Raw genomic sequence first — 18,127 nt, 5'->3', positions numbered from 1 at the left:
ACCGACTAATGTACCCTCCTGGTTTTCCATATATCTCGTGGACAGTTCCTCCCCCTCCCCTTCATTTCTAAATGTCGGTGTGTCCCAGGACTCAGTCTTAGGCCCCCTACTCCTCTCTCTCCAAGCTCATCCCTCTGGTTATCTCTCACCCTGCCCATTCTCCAGGACACGGCTTATGCTCTTCCCACCTTCTGGAACCTTCTCTACCCCACTCAACTCCTCCTCCCCATGCCTTTGGTCTCGAAAGACACTTCTTCAGGGAGACTTCCTTGACACTCACCCCCTGAGCAGCCTGCAGGATGACGGGAGATAAAAGAAGGAACAGACAAAAAATAAAAGAAAGAGGGCGGGAGGAAGAGACGGAAGGAGGGACGAAGGGAATGAACGCACATGGCTCACATTGGAGCTCACAGCTTTTTGTTTGTGTTAAGGAGACTCTCCATTCCCCAAGCTTTGTGTTTCCCCAGGGACACCTGGGGTGGGCGTGGGGGGCGGGGGGGACAACAACACTCCTCACCTCTTTTTATGCTTCCGCTTCTGCAGCTTTTCTCAGAAGCAGGGTAACTACTACAGTTGCTAGGTGTGGGGGAAAGCGGGGAGCATGCGCAGCTGACCTCTTCTCACCTTTCTTTTCCAGATGTGCCAGACGAATTCTTAACAAGCTCTCTGCTGTTCCACATCTAAGTCCTATCCCGGGCTATGTCATACCTACAGTAAAGTTGGCATTATGTTCAAACGCCATCTGTATCTTATCTAGCAATTGTTTCCAAACCTAGGAGAGTAAGAAAGGGGTAGGATTTATTAGTCCCTAAAGCCCTACCATCCTGGTGAGTTGCCAGGAGCCTGGAGAAGGATTAGGCTAAGACTCTGCAGGCCAAAGTAGCACGTGGGGGCTGAGGCTCCTGGCGGGCCCAGAGTGGGTGCTGTGAGGGGTGAAGACTCCTGTGTGAACCTTGACGAGTCACAGCAGCTTCCTGCCTCACAGAAAAAACGGCTCTTGTCATCGAGGCAGGGATTTTTTTAAAGGCCCTCATGAGCATGAGTTTTTGTTGTTGTTGTTTTTTTAACATATTATAGCTTTTTTTTTTTTAGATTTTTAAAATTTATTTATTTGACAGACAGAGATTACAAGTAGGCAGAGAGAGAGAGGAAGGGAAGCAGGTTCCCCGCCGAACAGAGAGCCCAATGCAGGGCTTGATCCCAGGACCCCGAGATCATGACCTGAGCCAAGGGCAGAGCCTTAACCCACTGAGCCACCCAGGCGCCCCTGGTGAGCATGAGTTTTAAGACTGGTTTTACTCCGTACTTCAGTCTTACTGGGTAGAAAGGGAGAGGGAGAGAAATTTGCTCTCAGAAAGAAGATCGCACCAGAGGAAGGGTGTTCTCCTGAAGAGAGACAGACACGAAAAAAAGAAAAGGAAATGCACACATCTCTAAATGTTCTTAAGCGGGGGGTTAGATCACATCAGACTAGGGACTGGGAACCAAAGACGTCCTTCAGTTCAGAGGCAGAAAGTCGAGATTTCAGGGAGCCGACTGGGCTCTGGAATGCTTCCACCATCACCAGAGAGAATCAGCTCCAGGGAAATATTAAAAGTCATCCTTCTAAAGCTGTGAGTATTGTCTGAAGTAAAAGCAACTGCGGGACACGGCAGCTCTGCGAAGTCTGTCCTACAAACCACCCCCCCCCCCGCCACACACACAATTGTATGTTGGGTGTGCGGAGAGCAGGGCGTTTGCGTCTCTAGTTCACAGATCTTCAGACCGAGGGGAAGACACTCACGGAACTGCACCTGAGGAGCCTCATTCGGCCTGGCCCTGACTGAGATGACCAAGAGCCTGGGCCGGAAGCCGGTGGCCCATGGGAGGAGACTTCAGGAGTCCTGGGGAGTGGATTTTGTATGTGGAAGGGTTATAGCCTGAGGGCAGGCTGTGCAGCTTGCTTCTTCCAAATATGGGCACAACATATCTTCTATTCTATGTGTTTTTCCACAGGGTGACTTTGATGTTCCTTGCATCAGAAGTGGGTCCACAGGGGCGCCTGGGTGCTCAGTCAGTTAGGCGTCTGCCTTCATTCAGCTCAGGCAGGATCTCAGGGTCCTGGGATGGAGTCCCACATCAGGCTCTCTGCTGTGTGGGGAGTCTGCTTCTTCCTCTCCCTCACTCAGGCGTGCTCTCTCTCTCTCTCTCATTCTCAAATAAATAAATAACAAATAAAATCTTTAAAAAAAAAAAAAAGAAGTGGGTCCATGGGCTTGACACTCCTTCTATGATGTCCCTTGTTTGTAATCTATAGAATCTGAAGTTGGACCAAAAGAGGTATTGAGGCGTCTATCTTGTCCAATGGAGCACTCACGTTTGAGACCCAAGACACCAGGTACGATGTCCCGAGGCCACTCCAGTGTGAGGAAGCCAAGCTACACGGAGACATCCTGGCTCACGGTCCAGTCAGCAGTACTAGACGTCGAGACCTTCCAGCCCAGGAACCAGATAGATGATGCTGCTGCCACCTGCCATTAGGTCACCGTCGCATCCGCGGAGCCTTCCCAGCTGAGGCCCCACACCTCATGCGGCAGATGGGCTGTTCCTGCTGGGTCCTTTCCAAATTCCGGCCCACAGAATCCCAAGTATCATAAAATGCTTGTTGTTTTATGCCATTAAATCTGTGGTGGTTCATTGCACAGCATCCAGAACAAGGAACCACTGTGTAAAGACTGGCACGTCTACACAAAGCTTCCACAAAATCCAGAGCTATTTGAGAGGAGAAGCCTAGGAATATTAGCATAGAATATTTAAAGCATTGTTAGATGGGCTTCAAATCAACACGGTTATTGTGGATGTAGGGTTTGCCCGTGTCCTATGGGCACAGGTCCAGAAACGGACACTTAGGACTCCAGGACTGGCTCAGGGAGAATGAGACACACTGAAGGGGACTGAGGCAAGAATAGGATAGCTTGAGTCCAGGCCTGCATTAAATGTTTTCTTTAAGTGCAAAATGCTTTTCACATGCGGTGATCCAACTCTAAGAGGTGAGAGTTGACGAGATTTGTTTGGACAACAGTTGCTTCTGGCAGACCCTGAAAACACTGACTTCACTTTTCTCACGGTGATAAGAAAAAAAATATCCATGTGGGAAAAACAAATGTCTGACCCAAAAAACAATGACAAAGTGGAAAGAAAAAAGTCCAACAAAAATGCCAGCCTCGTGCGTGGTAGAGAAGGAAAGGGAACAATTTTAAGAACTTGATTAAACCATTAAATCATCGACAACTCCACTGTTTCTGAGAAAAGAACGCAAAGGAAGCAAAACACTAAAAGCACCTCCCAAACTTCAGAACAAGAGATTCAGCAGGATGATATGCTCACCCCAGCCCCAAGGCCTGAAACATTCCAAAGCTGTGGAAAGCCAGGTGTCTGCGGGAGCATGAAGTAGGAGCGGGAGCAGGAGGAGACCCCGCACATGGTCCGAATGGCTTCAGCTCGGACATCGCTAAGCCCGACACTCGGCCTGAATCAAATGTGAAGTGCGGGAGACGCTTCTGCAGGGAGCGGGGTTCCCGGGCCTAAGTGGTTCTGAAGCTAAGGGCAGGGGCAGCTGTCCCTGAGGTACGGGACTGAATAAAGCCCACCCACAGGAGAGTGACTGTCAACAGAGCCAGGAACAGGAGCTCAAGATGGAAATGGAACTTCAAATGTTCCTTCCAGGGCGCCTGGGTGGCTGCCTTCGGCTCGGGTCATGATCTCAGGGTCCTGGGATCGATCCCCGCATTGGCTCTTTGCTCAGCAGGGAGCCTGCTTCCCTCCCCCTCTGCCTGCCTCTCTGCCTGCTTGTGATCTCTGTCTGTCAAATAAATAAAATCTTTAAAAATAAATAAATAAAATGTTCCTTCCTTCCTCCCTCCTCCCTTCCGCTCCCTCCTCTCTTTCTCTCTCTCTTACACACACACACACTCACACACATGCACGCACACACACCGACTGGGAAAGAAAAATGCCACAAATAAAATATGGAGCCAAGCACGTTGTTGCTGCAAATTTCTAAACTCTGTGAGCAGGCAGCAATATTTTAAATGTCACCCTTTGGGAAAGGATGCAGTGTGTTTACCAGATGTGGAAAACTTGGTACATAATTAACCTCTTGTTACCACTGGCGCTAAGGGTGCAGGTGCAGGCCCTGGCCAGTCTGGGTCCATCTTGCTGGCATTACAGAGACAGAAAACCAGAGGACGCCCTCTGTCTGCCGTCCTGTCCCTTGCTAGTCCTGGCAAGTGGTGATGAGGGCCTGGCTTCTTCTAAGTGCTGAGTTTTTTGTTTTTGTTTTTGTTTTTTTGGTTTGTTCTTTTGGATTTTATGTTTATTTTAAGGAGAGAGAGAGAGAGAGTGAGCATGCGTCGGGGAGGGGCAGAGGGAGAGAGAGAATCTAAGACTCCCCGCTGTGTGTGGAGCCCAACACGACCCTCAGATCACTACCGGAGCTGAAATCAAGAGTCAGACACTTAACCACGACTGAGCCGCCCAGGCTGTCCTAGGTGCTGAGCTCTGAGAACCTAAGACTATCTATATTAAGGGCTCTAGCTCTGGGATACCATTATATGGTTCTGGTGCAGTTTTTGAACTCTTCAAAAAGTGTGACAGGAAATTAAGAAAACACTCAGGGGCCAAAAATGAAGCGAAAGTCAAAAGCCAACAAGATGAGTTGAAGCCAGGATCTGACTGAGGGCTATCTTTCCAATAAAGACAGAGGTTCCAGTCTTGGATTTTAATAGCCATATAGGCACGGACGGCATAAGGGACAAAACTTAGATCCATACAAAGAGGAGCGTTGGCTCAGAGGTCCCCTCAAAGAGAAATCCCTTGGTGAAATTTTGAAGTGAAATGAAGCCGTCAAACAAACACTCACTGCCACAAAGGAGACAGCAAAGAAAGTGCAATGTTTCAGCCTTGGTTATGGGTGAAGAGGAAAAACTCTCCTACAGGAAGCTGAAACTATACTATGGCCTTCATGTGGGAACGCGGTCTAAATGTACGTTACTTATGTTGTAATGATAATAGGAACAACAAAAACAGCTTTCAAGCAAAGAATTTTTTTATGTGCTCACAAGCTGGTCATACCCTTAAGTACCTGACAGAAATAAATGCATATCTTGTGTGGAAGAATGTACTTAAATATTCCTCCAAGAATTCCCTCAGAGAAAGTTCCATTGAACATGAGTAAGTTCACGCTAAAAAAATCATGAAACACATAAAACAAGAGAAAGGAAGCCATCTTGAGAGAAGCAGCAGAAATAATTAAACAGCAGGGGCACCTGGGTGGCTCAGTGAGTTGAGTGTCTGACTCTTCACTTCAATTCAGGTCATGATCTCCGGGTCGTGAGACTGAGCCCCTCGTCAGGCTCTGTGCTCAGGCAGGAGTTTGCTTGAGGTTCTCTCTCCCTCTCTCCCTTTGCCCCTCTCCCACTCTGCTCTCTCTCTCTCTAAAATAAATAAATCTTTTCAAAAAATTTTAAAGATAATAAACAGCAAGATCAGACATGTAAAAGTTGCTGATGTTGAAACCACAACGATAGGACATAAACTAAGTGCATTTAATATACAGGAATAAAGGAAAGTACAGACAGTGTGAGTGAAGATCAAAACAACATAACTGAAAAATAGCTAATATTAAGAACTCAGTAGAAGGTGCCCCTGCTCCTCCTAGCCAAAGTGTTATCAGTGAAGGCCCGATGGGGAGCCTGACCTCTCATGCCTGCCCGGTGCCAACAGAGGCCAAGTGGGAATGTGGACTTATAATCCCATCTTACAATGACAAGCAGCACCCCTTCCCCCAGCACAGTGTCAGAGAAGACCTGCTCAAACAGAAAAATGTAAATAAGATCCACAGTCTCCTACAACACCAAATGTCCAGGACTCAACCCAAAATATTTCGTTATACCAAAAACCAGGGAAACCAGGGAAATCTCTGCTTGAATGAAAAATAACGTCAATGCTTGGGTGACACAGATGTTAAGAGGTGCTGACAGGATTTTAAAGTAGCCGTCATAAAAATACTCCAGCAAGCAATCACAAATATACTAGAAATAAATGAAAAAATAGAGAGTCTCAACAAACAGAGAAGAACTAAATGGAAATTTTAAAACTGAAAAATACAATAAACAACAAACAAAAAACAAAACAAAAAAAACCTCAGTCAGTGAGCTTGACAGCAGAGTGGAAAAGACAAAGGAAAAAATCTGCAAACCTGAAGACAGGATAATAGAAAGTATCTTATCTGAACAACAGAGAGAAGGGAGGGGGACGTTGAACAAGAGCTTCTGGGTTGGACTGGGAAAACGGTGTGCCCAGTGAGGGCATGGAAGCCCGTCATGCATTCCTCCCACCTTGCCCTGGTATTTCTTCTATTTGGCTGTTCCTAAGTTGTATCCTTTATAATGAATGGGTAATAGACCAAGAAAACAAAAGACAAAGCACAACGACTCCAGTCCGTGTGCATCTACTGAAGAGTATGGTTGCCAGCTGGACAAAAAGGTGAGATCAAAGTTTGATGACACTGGTGTGAGGGCCAACGGCTCACAGAGGTAACGCCAGGCTCTAACAGCTCAGATGAGGGGCTCACTGTGACCAGCCGCTGCACCACAGAGATGTGAGAAGTACTAAGAAAAAGAAACACTTCAAAAAGAAGAAGCTGAAAGCCACCCAGAAAACTAAAAAAGCAAAGAAACTGAATGTTTCCAAAGCAAGTTAAGGATTAAAATTCTACTGGCGCCTAAAAAAAGGATGAGCAGGGTCTTAGGGACGAGTGTGACTGTAACAACTATAAATGGGGGAAGATACGGGAGTCTGGGTAGCTCAGTTGGTTAAGCTCAGGTGACGATCTCAGGGTCATGAGATCGAGCCCTGTGTTGGGTTCTGTGCTGGGAGTGGAGCCTGTTTAAGATTCTCTCTTTCCCTCTCCCTCTGCCTCTCCTCCCTCCTCTAAAAATAATAATAATAAATAAATGGGGGAAGATAATGGGACACAAAGGGAGGTAAGGCTTCTACACTTCAAACTGGTAAAATACTGACACCAGCACTGACACACTCTGGTAGATTAGTGTGTGAAAGGCAGTGATGAGAGCAACCACTCACAGAGCTATGCCAAGATACACTCAAAAACTCAAAAAAATGGGACCATCAAAACCGAATCCTAAAAGATGTTCAAGGAAGACAAGAAAAGGAAAACAGAGAAATAAACACAGAAGGAACAAATAAAAATAAAATAAAAATGAAATGAAATAAAAATGAAATGGTTAAGCCCTAACTCCAGTAATTGCATTGAATGTAGATGGTATAAATATAACAATTAAAAGGCATACAATTGGCAGAATGGCTTTAAAAAATCCGACTATAGGGGCACCTGGGTGGCTCAGTGGGTTAAGCCTCTGCCTTCGGCTCGGGTCATGATCTCAGGGTCCTGGGATCGAGCCCTGAATCGGGCTCTCTGCTCAGCAGGGAGCCTGCTTCCTCCTCTCTCTGCCTGCCTCTCTGCCTACTTGTGATCTCTGTCTGTCAAATAAATAAATAAAATCTTTAAAAAAATTTAAAAATAAATAAATAAATAGATAAATAATCCGACTATATCCAAGCCATGGAATACTTCTCAGCAATATGAGGAAACCAACTACTGACACACACAACCACTTGGCTGATCTTAAGGGCATTATACCAAAAGAAAAAAGCCAATTTTAAAGGTCATATATGTATGATTCTATTTTTACATAACATTTTTGAAATTATAATAACGATGGAAACAGATGAGTGGCTTCAAGGTCAGAGAGATAGGGAGTGAGGGGAGGGACGGTGGGTATGATTATAAAAACATGGCAGGAGGGACAGCTTTGGGGTGAGGTAACAGCTCTGTATCTTGATTTTGGTGAGGATTACACAAATCTACACATACGGCAAAATGGCAGAGAACTACACACGCCCATTGCACCAGCATCAGTTTCTGAAAAAGTGAAGGCAAATCTGAAGATCTCCCCACACTACCTAGAGCGCAACACAGAACAACATAAAGTGGAAAAGATGAAAAACGGTGTACAACATACGGAGGACAGAATGAGAAGATCTGATATTATCTAACTGGTGTTATGGGAGGAGAAACTAGAAGGAACAGGGGAGAGGCAAAGCTAGAAGAAACGGGATCTGAAAATCTTCTGGAATTTATAAAAGATACAAATGCTTAGATTTTGGAAGCACCGTGATTCCCAGGTAGGATAAATAAAAAGAAATTCATGTAAGGAAATACTGTAGCAAAACTGAAGAGAACCAAAGATAAAGAGATTTTTTTTTAAAGATTTATTTATTTATTTTAGAGAAAGAGTATGTGTGGGGATGGGGGAGGGGCAGAGGAGACGTGGACTCCATGCTCAGCAGGGAGCCAGACACCCAACCGACTGAGCCACCACTTTGCCCCTCCAAAGACAAAGAGATCTTTGAAAGGTGGAGCATATCGAAGTTTTGGTGTCCAACTTATCCAACTTGGACATCCTGAAGAATGACATCCGTTCCAGTGGAAAACTATTCAGGCTAAAACTACTGGCTCCATCAGGCAGACAACACTCCAACTGGAGACAGGGCTCCAAGTGAACGAGATTGGGGGTTCTGTGGTTTCATTGTGCTGCATCTTTGGGCTGTCTTTCAAATTAATAGTGAGAGGCTTTGATTTCTCTGGATGGGAACTCATCAGGTCAAACATATCTACTTTGGATTTGGATTTTTCTCTCCTAATTTGATAGGGTGAAAGGATTCACATTTAAATTGGGGGCATTTTTATACTGCTGGCATTGAATTATTAAAATATCTTGATGCTATCATTTCATGTCAGCACGTAATTTCTAGTGAGCAATACAGACCACCCGTGGATCCTCAGGGTCAATTTCATCGATACACTTACTGTTCTCCTCCATTTCAGTCGCTAGGGGCTTTTAAATTGCCGAGCACTGGTCCCAAGAAGAATGCTGAAAAGAAACAGTGGTTGGCACTGGGAGCCCAAGCCTTCAGAAAGTGGGCACCCCTGTCCTGCTAACTTCTCCCAGTCCTTCAAGGAGAGCTAGGAGTGAATACATGAAGCAGCAGTGGGTAAAGGGGAGATCTCCATTCCTCTTGTCTCATGTGTCCATGAGGGGCCCATCAGGGTGGCCTCTGCCTGACCCTCTTCATTCCCACTCCAACTTTCAGGTAAGAAGTCACTCCTGGAGTGGAAAGGTCTTCTCTCACTGGTGGGTTTAGGTTAAGGAATGGAAGGAGCCCGGCTCAGCCCCTCCTGAGCCCTCCCAACGGCCTGCCCTCGGAGAATGCACACTGTCTCTGTTTTGGGGTCCACCTCTGCTCCCCCAGTTGTTGAGCTCTGCTTGGAAGAGGAAGGATAAGTTTACTGCTGGGCCTATTGTGACATTCAAGGTACATTCTCCAGTCGAGCTTTTATCAAGATCTAGACTTCTCTATTTATTGCTGTCTATCTTTGATCCCTTAGTTCTCACTTAGCTCTAGACTCAAGGTGGAAGTTATTTATTGGTCCCATAATGTCCCGACAACGTCCTCAGTTGACTTTAGGCACCACCTATCAAGCTGGTTATTGGTTCCATTCCACCTGGTCCTACAAAATCTCAAGGCAGTTTCTTCATGTAAAGAAATCTACAGAAAACAGGCGGCTCATCCAGACAGTGCCTCCTTCAACCTGACTTCTCTGCTGCTCTCCTCTAAGGAACCAACCTTGAGTTTTCATCGGCCTGAGTTAAGGATCATCTTTTTCCTATGGCCTATTGGGCTGATGTATTTTTAGTGTTGTCCCAGCAGACAAAGAACAAGAGCACAGGGACACCGGGGTGGCTCAGTCGGTACAGCCTCTGCCTTTTCTCAGGGTCCTGGGATCCAGCCCCATATCATGCTCCTTGCTCAGCAGAAGCCTGCTTCTCCCTCTGCCTGCTGCTCCCCCTGTGTGTGCTCTCTCTGACAAATAAATAAATAAAATCTTTAAAAAAAAAAAAAAAGAACAAGACCGCAGATGCACTTTATTAAAAATTACTTCCTTCAAAATCCTCAACACCTTAGAGGTAGACAATAAATATCAGGACACGGACTTTGGAAGACAATTTCTAAGAAAATGGAATCACCAGATTTATTGCCGCTTATAAAAATACCACAGTCATCAGATACAGTGATACATAATGTTTTATAAAAACCACGTTAACTATTTTCTCTCTCAGAAGACGGAGGCAGAGGAGAAAAGTAATAAATATACTCTACATTTTGTAAGCATCTGGCCAAAAGAAAACCAAAATAATAAGCTTACTTTCAGCCCACCTTCTTGGAAAATGAAGGCTTTTGATAAGGAAAATGGGAATGTCACTATTCGCTAGACAGAACATTAGGGAAATGTTTAAAAGGCAAATCGCCTTATGGTAGGATAGACATATGAAAATGTGAAGTCCTGGTTCTAGCACCAACCTTGGGTTAACCTCAAAACCTTTGGTGCCTTGGTTTCTTCATTTGCAACTTGGAAATACAAGCTACATTTGCATTATTTTCATGAGTGCCATAGTGTGATGTTAATGCCATTACAACAGTTTGAAACATAATTTTAACAGTTGAAAAATATAAGCAATGGCCTTCTACAAAGTGTTATCTTGAGCACTGAAAGCAAGGAAGGTAACATTTATAAGAACCCTTTGAAAAATCACGCACTGTGAAGGTATTATTATTTAGCAAAAGAAAAGCATATCGATTCTTGAAAACCAGTATAATGATACATGAGATGAGGCTCAAAGTGGTTAAGTATCTTCTCCATTGTCAGACCCAGGGAATGAGGGGAGAAGTTCCAGACCCTGTATTTTCCGGTACCTGGTCCACGCTCCTGCCGGTTCACCCCACTAAGGATGCTACCAGTCATCGGCAATAAACATGTATTGTGTGGTTTTCCTAGCGATGGACCTGTATCGACCAAATGTATAAATAACAGCAAACAATGATGAATGTTGGCCAGGGATAAGGCAGGCTGCCAGTCGTGGTTGTGGAGCAGAGCAAGGGACTTGTCTGCAAAGGGGTGTTCCTAATATTTCATTCATTCCTTGTCCCTTCAGCCCTTGGACAATCACTACCAACCACCACCACCAGGTGCTACGGTGAGCAGTTCACACACACCATGTAATTTCATCCTCACAACACCCTCATGAGCTAGATACTAACTACCCATTTTACAGATCGAGAAACTGGGGTTTAGAAAGTTTGAGTGACTTTCTGGAGGTCACTCAGCTACTGGAATTGGGATTCACTTTATAGTATTAATTGGCACTTTTTGACCTGCTATTTTATGATTATTGCCAAGCGACTTTTCACTGTTTTTCTTTTCTTGGTGAAGCAGAATAAGACCTTTAATTAAGGGCCTAGAATCAACCTTGTAATTTCTTTGTCACTCTTCCATGAACTACCTCTATGATGCTCAACCTGTTTCCTTGTCTGCAAATGAAAATAGCAAATATTGTCTCATAATACACACAATTCTCGAATTCAGTGCAATACATTCTAATTCTTTCATAAAACATACAGGTCTCCAAATGTACGCCACACAGTGCCGGGACTATTATCTGTATGCTTTCCAAGTGCCTGACATCTCACAGATGTCAATAAACACTTGGTTTTCATTAAAATTTAACCCAGATATCAGTCAGAGCAGCCTCTGTATGTTGGAAGAAAATAGCTTAGAAAAAGGAGCTGCTTTATCCTCTTTTTTCTTCAGTTGAATTTGACTTCGCAAATGTGAAATAGTTCCTATGTTTCAATCTTCAGTTAATCTTTCTTATTCACTCCCTAGAACTGACCCAGAGCCCTGTCACTGGGCAACCAGAGAAGGGAGGGGCTCCCCATGGCGCCGTGAGCAGACGGAAAGAGGTGTAAGGGAGAACATGAAGCGTCTACAGTGGGACCAGATACTGTGAGCTGTGACGGGAGTGTGTGTACTTATCACTGAACCCTCATGCGGAAGTTAATTGTTCAGAAGCCGAGAAGGTGCTTGGAAAACAATAGTGTCAGATATGGACAAATGGCAAAGGACCAGCTTCTGGGAATTGAGCATGATTCTTAAAATTACATAATAATTATTGCAAATTCCAAATCACTCCAATCCTGCCCCTGAACGAGATGGGGAACTCATCCCTAGAAAACCTTCCCCCTTCTCGTGTGAAAAGCTGTGCTCGAATGTGTGGTTGCTGCCCTCTTAGTGACTGCACGGTATTGGCTACCGGGAGAGCGGAAGCAGATGCCCTCTTGCCCCTGCTGAAACTCGCAGAGCCTTGCTTACTTTGCTTGTCTCTGGATAGAATTTGCTCTACAAGGAAAGGAAACCAGATCTGCTTTCAGAGTCTACAGGACTGTCTAGGATAGAGTCCTGAGTCCTAACTAGTACTGACTAGTATAGACTAGGAGCTGATGAGAGCAGCCAATCAGCTCTGTGTTAAAACCTTCTGCAACCAGGAATTTTGCGGATTACTGTGCTGTCACAGCCTCTAGTGATTTGGTTGGAGAAACATAAATCCACAGAGGTGGTGAGAAAGAGAGGGAGGGGGGCAGGGAGAGTGGAAGGAGAGAGGAAGAGACAAAAGGAGAATGAGACAATCAACACAGTTTGGACTCAAAAGCAATTCAAGTAAATTTAAAGGAAAGGCATTTGGTGAAATTAATTAATTAATTAAATAAAACGCAGCTATTTCCAATATAAATTTGCCATGTATATATTATATAAACGGCAAGCCTAATCTAGCCCAGGCAGAGCTGCACAAAATTGCTTCTGGTTTAAAATAAAGGCCACTGTACAGGGGCACCTGGGTGGCTCAGTCTGTTGAGCGTCTGCCTTCGGCTCAGGTCATGATCCCAGGATCCTGGGATCAAGTCCCACATCCGGCTCCCTGCTCAGCGGGGAGTCTGCTTCTCCTTCTTCCCTTCACCCTGCTTGTGCTTCTTTCTCTCTCTCTCTCAAATAAGTAAATTAAATCTTAAAAAAAAAAAAAAAAGGCCAGTATACATAAAGGTATCTATCTGTTCAAGTGTCAGGCAAGGGCATAGAGAGTTCTATTCATTTTATTCTAAAGAAAACTCAATCCTGAGAAATAATCAAAAATAAAATCCAGACCTAAAAGACAAAGTGAAAGTCAAGGAAAATCAAGTGAAAAAAGAGTAGGAAGAAATGTGAACGAAGCACAGTTAGTCCCTAAGTCTAGAGAAAGAAAATCCTTGGTGTCCTCTATCTCCCTGGTTCCGAATCTACATGTTGTTTTAAGCCCCCACCGCTTCTGCAAATACACACGTAGCCATCCACATTTCAATCTTTCCCTCTTGTTTGTTTTCTCTTTCATGCTTGAGATTTTTACTTTTTTCATTTTGCCTTTTACTTTAGCCAAAACCACCTGCCTCCCCTATCACTTTTCACGTCAAGGATGGACTCACGCCGGCAAAGGACTGACCCAGAGCTTCAAGGTTTCTTCATCTCAGCCACATCATCTACACGTTCCTTTTCTCCCAGAGCTTTTTTGGTTTTCTTCTGTTTGTCTGTTTGTTTGTTTAATTTCTGGCTCCATCGGTCTGATCCTCCAACTTCTCTCACTCCATGAATCCCAGGGATATTTTAAGTCTTAGCTGTACAGACAATCTAGTCTGTTCATATTTCATTTAAAGTGAGTGGTCTTATTTTTTACTTGCCTACGATGTCAAACAACAGATGTAACTGGTATCAATTCCCACCTCAGACAGATCAAGCAGAACGAGTTAGAGATCCACAGAACAGGGAGACACTGAAGGCTTGCTAACTAAGTAAACACTCTCTTTGGCCACAGATCCCACAGAAACCATCGTGGATTATCTTGGTTTTGATCACTAACCCAGGAAGTACCACAGAGCTACAAGTCAGGGCTCTAGACATACAGAAATTCTTTATCCTAATAAATTAGGATAGAATAATTATCTGTTAGGTCAAATCTTCTAAAGTCAAGAGTCATTTTCTTTCATATTGTACACCTCCTGGTATAAATTAACATGTATGGACTAATCACATTTCTTCTTGAAATGAAAGATAATTAAAATTGGGTTAATATCAGTGTATGAGATTCATCCAAAAGTTTGCTTTAAACTTATTAAGGTGATGGGAAAGATATCAAAATGTATGTTTTAGTAAAAGTGCTAAATACCTAACTCAAGATATAATGTCAAGAAGCAAAATAGCTATGCTGAAATCACTTGGAGGGCTTAAACAGTCTGAAACTAATAATAGAATAATGCAATACAAAAAGCTACCAAAATAAAGTGAACATAGGACATGATTCTTTTTTTTTTAATTTTTATTTATTTATTTGACAGACAGAGATCACAAGCACACAGAGAGGCAGGCAGAGAGAGAAGGAGGGGAAGCAGGCTCTCCGCCGAGCAGAGAGCCCGATGTGGGGCTCGATCCCAGGACCCTGAGACCATGACCCGAGCCGAAGGCAGAGGCTTAACCCACTGAGCCACCCAGGCGCCCCTAGAACATGATTCTTAAAACATTAGCTGTAGGCGTGCCTGGGTGGCTCAGTCAGTTAAGCGTCTGCCTTTGGCTCAGGTCCATGATCCCAGGGTCCTGGGATCGAGCCCCACATCGGGCTCCCTGCTCAGTGGGGAGCCTGCTTCTCCCTCTCCCTCTCCCTCTGCCAGCTGCTCTGTCTACTGTGCTCTCTATCTCTGTGTCAAATAAATTTAAAAACCTTAAAAAGAATTAGCTGTATGTGTATATCTAACACTATAGTTGGTTAAAGAAGCAAACTGTATAGAATTTTACTCTTTAAGAGAAGATGGAGATTCGGAATTAAGGCAATAGAAACTGATACGGTCAGGGTGAAATATTTGTCTTAAGCCTCTTTTTGTCATTTTAGCATGAACGTAGACATTGGAAAGCACCACTTCCCAAACAGGAGCTGAACTAAGACCCGATAATAATTCAACTTATAAAAATAAAATTACAGTTGTCTATCAATTTTCACACTGGTCAAAGAGTCACACCCTTTGCCTAAACTGCCTTTGCTATATGCAGGTCTATATCACGTCTGAAACAATATGGCAAGTTCAGTGATGGCAACAGTTCCATGGCCAATACGAATCATTTGCTTGAAATCCGCTTCCTTGCCTTAAAATCATACCTAGCACTAAAAAATAAATATTTCTCTTATATTCAAATATGTGAATTTTATAATTTGGAATCTCAAATAATAATTTCTACCTGATGATTGATGGAAGCAAGGTTTAGGGTCCCAAGTTAACTCATTATTGTCTTTTTGAAAGATGAGGCTTTAGCTGATTCATTAAATCAAATACAGGTATAGGTTCTAGTTTCTTTGTTAATATATACCATAGGTGATCTCAAAACATACATTCTACCAATAGGAAAAGTTAGATGGAGATTGGATCAAGGACTGGACCCAGCTGACACAATTTACACTGGGAGTAAAGACAGGAAGAAGACAGTGAAAAACGCAAACTTAGAACTAAGGCTCCCCGGCTTAGTTGTAGAACACCCCGACTAGTGAGATGAAACTGATTAGCATCAAATAAAGAATACGCTGAAATTTCTTAGACTCCAGATGAGCAATTAGAATTCAATGCTACTGGATTATTACATAATTCAAGTCCTGCATTTTGGTGTCTTAAAAAACGAGAGTTACTCTTTACCAAGTGCCTGTTCAAGGGCTGAACACGCAGTATCTCCCTTAGTCCTTCCTACCTCTGCATTACCTGTGGGCAGCCAGACTAGGTGGGCTAACGCTAATGCTGCCCTCTGCTAGAGAACCGTGATGTGAACCTGGTCTTTTCATGCGATGGGGCTGGAAATTTCCTCTCTTCTGCAAGAAGATTTTTATGTATATTTAATTCCTATTGTGGCAATTTAAAGAAACGTGTTTCCATCTCCTACTTTATTATGAATGTATTGCTTTAGATGTATTGTTCTCTTCCAAGATTCAACTCCCTCTTTTGACAGATGACCCAGTACATTCGATACCCACTGTAAGTCCCGTCTAAAGGTTCACGTGTAAATAGTTTTCCTTTTTCTCAGGTTGGATGCATATGATCAATAAGTACAAATATTTCCATCTAAAAAAAAAGTAAGTACTAGATCATCTCCTTCATTTTTTCTCTGTTTTACATAAATTCTTCCAATATCCATTCCTGAGAATTGATCAGCCTAGCCAGTTGTTTTCTAGCTGCTTGTTTGACAACTTCCTTGATATCTGCTGGTTAGGTAGTTTAGTATTTTTTGAACAAATCTTACGGGAACACTAAAATATTATTTTTAAATTCAAGCACAGCCACATTGCATCTGGCCCCTGATTGAATGAGGCTGTTTTCAGTGCCCCATCTGCTTCCTTTCAAACAGCTCCCTTTGTGCCCTATTCGGTCCCTTTACTCCCTCTCCACTTCTCTGAACACCTTCCACTCCTAGTGACTAAAAATTAAAGAAGGACCCCCCCCCCCATGCACTCACCCCCACCACGGCTCACAAGGAACCTGGGACTGCAGGCAATTCCCTTGCGGAAGATCTGGAAAGTCAGGGGCACGAGCAGACCGAATCTGCTAGGACAGCTGAGGACGGCTTACCTGTCTCGGGGTCCCCCGGGGGCCCGTGTGCCGAGCAGTAGCAGCAGTCCAAGATGACATAGTTGAGGACGTTGAAGAACAGCCCGATGATTCCAGCGCTGAGAACCAGCAGCGGCTCCTCCGTCTTCTGGGGACTAATAAACCTTTTGACAGCTTCCAGCAGGATGCCGAGCATGAGGGCCACGGCGAAGACGGAGTTGCCAAACGCTCCCACCACGTCGGCCCGCAGGAGGCCGAACGTGCTCCTCCTGTGCCGCTGAATGCTGCTGGCCCTCACGCCGAGCACAGCGATGACCATGGACACCAAGTGGGAGAGGACGGCGAAGGCATCGGAGGCCAAGGAGAGGGAGTTGCCGATGTGGGCGATCACGAGCTCCGCCACGAAGAGCAGGACGCTCACCGCGCACATGAAGATTAATCGGAAGCTTCTGCCCGAGTATCGCCCCATGGCGCGGGGCTCCTCCGGGGCTCCTCGCCCTCTCCCGGGGAAGGCTGAGCTGTTAGGGGAGCAAGCTACAGGTTTAGCTGTTAGGACTCCTGGATAAGTCTCCCCTTCAGCCTTTCAGCACCTGTCATATTTGGAAATCACCTTTTATAGGCTGCTATAAAGCTATAAAACAGTTTAAAGGGCAATTAACCAAGAGATGTCACGTGAGCTGGCACTCGGGGAAATTGAAGACACCGGCTTCAGATGCAGACTTGAGGGGTTTTTGTTTGTTCGTTTGTTTGTTGTGTGCTTCGTTACAAAAGCCAAGAGTCTCTGTGTCTTTGAACCACGCAGAAGCCCATCCGTGGGGTCGGCCTTTCCCGTCTTGGGGTGTGCGGTAACTACTCAGGGGAGACGAGCCATTTGACGTGACCGTCATGTCTTGCCCAGGTAAATATTTTGAATTCGGTTAAGTGCATGGAACAGGGAATATGTCTAGGAGTCACTAATCCACAGGTCACAGCAACGGTAAGTAAAAGCTGAAGATGAAGCTCGGGTGATTTTTCTACCACCTTGTCTGTTATTTGGAATAAACGAGCACCCTACATCCAAATATTCTCCATAAAGAAGGCGAGAAAAACACTCCTCGTGTTCAGAAAAGATGAAATGCCTTTAAGCAGAAGGAGCTAAAGACATAACCCCGTTGGTTTCAGGAAGAAAGCCGAATTATAATAAGTTGATTCAGCTGATGCAAGGAAATTTTTTTTTGTTTTTAATCTTATCACCTGTCACTTATAAGCCATAAAGATTGACCAGGTCCCGAATATTTAAAACAGCAGCGGCCTCTATTGTTTTGAGCAGACTGCCTACAGTCAACCCTTCACAGAAATATAGACTCAAATTACTACACCCAATCTCTTCTGAATTTAAAGTGTGATGGTTAATTTTATGTGTCAAGTTGACTGGGCCGCCAGGTGCTCAAGACATTTGGTCCGACACCATTCTGAGTGCTTCTGTGAGGGTGTCTTTTGGAGGAGCCTGGTATTCGAGTCC

At 44.4% G+C, this 18,127-nt stretch overlaps 1 protein-coding gene across 1 annotated transcript in view; it reads right to left on the bottom strand.

The window, feature by feature from the left end:
- The window catches only part of SLC30A10 (solute carrier family 30 member 10), a gene marked incomplete at its 5' end in the record, with an annotated part of 38,361 nt that extends 21,266 nt beyond the window's left edge, over nucleotides 1-17,095 (bottom strand). Inside the window, one exon of the mRNA XM_080825276.1 lies at nucleotides 16,648-17,095. Coding sequence (XP_080681402.1) covers nucleotides 16,648-17,095 — 448 coding nt within the window. The remainder of the gene's footprint in view (nucleotides 1-16,647) is intronic.
- Nucleotides 17,096-18,127: the final 1,032 nt, after the last annotated feature.

The sequence above is a fragment of the Martes martes genome (genome assembly GCF_963455335.1).
Source record: "Martes martes genome assembly, chromosome: 15".
Taxonomy (NCBI): Eukaryota; Metazoa; Chordata; class Mammalia; order Carnivora; family Mustelidae; genus Martes; species Martes martes.
This window is presented reverse-complemented; position numbering and strand designations above follow the sequence as displayed.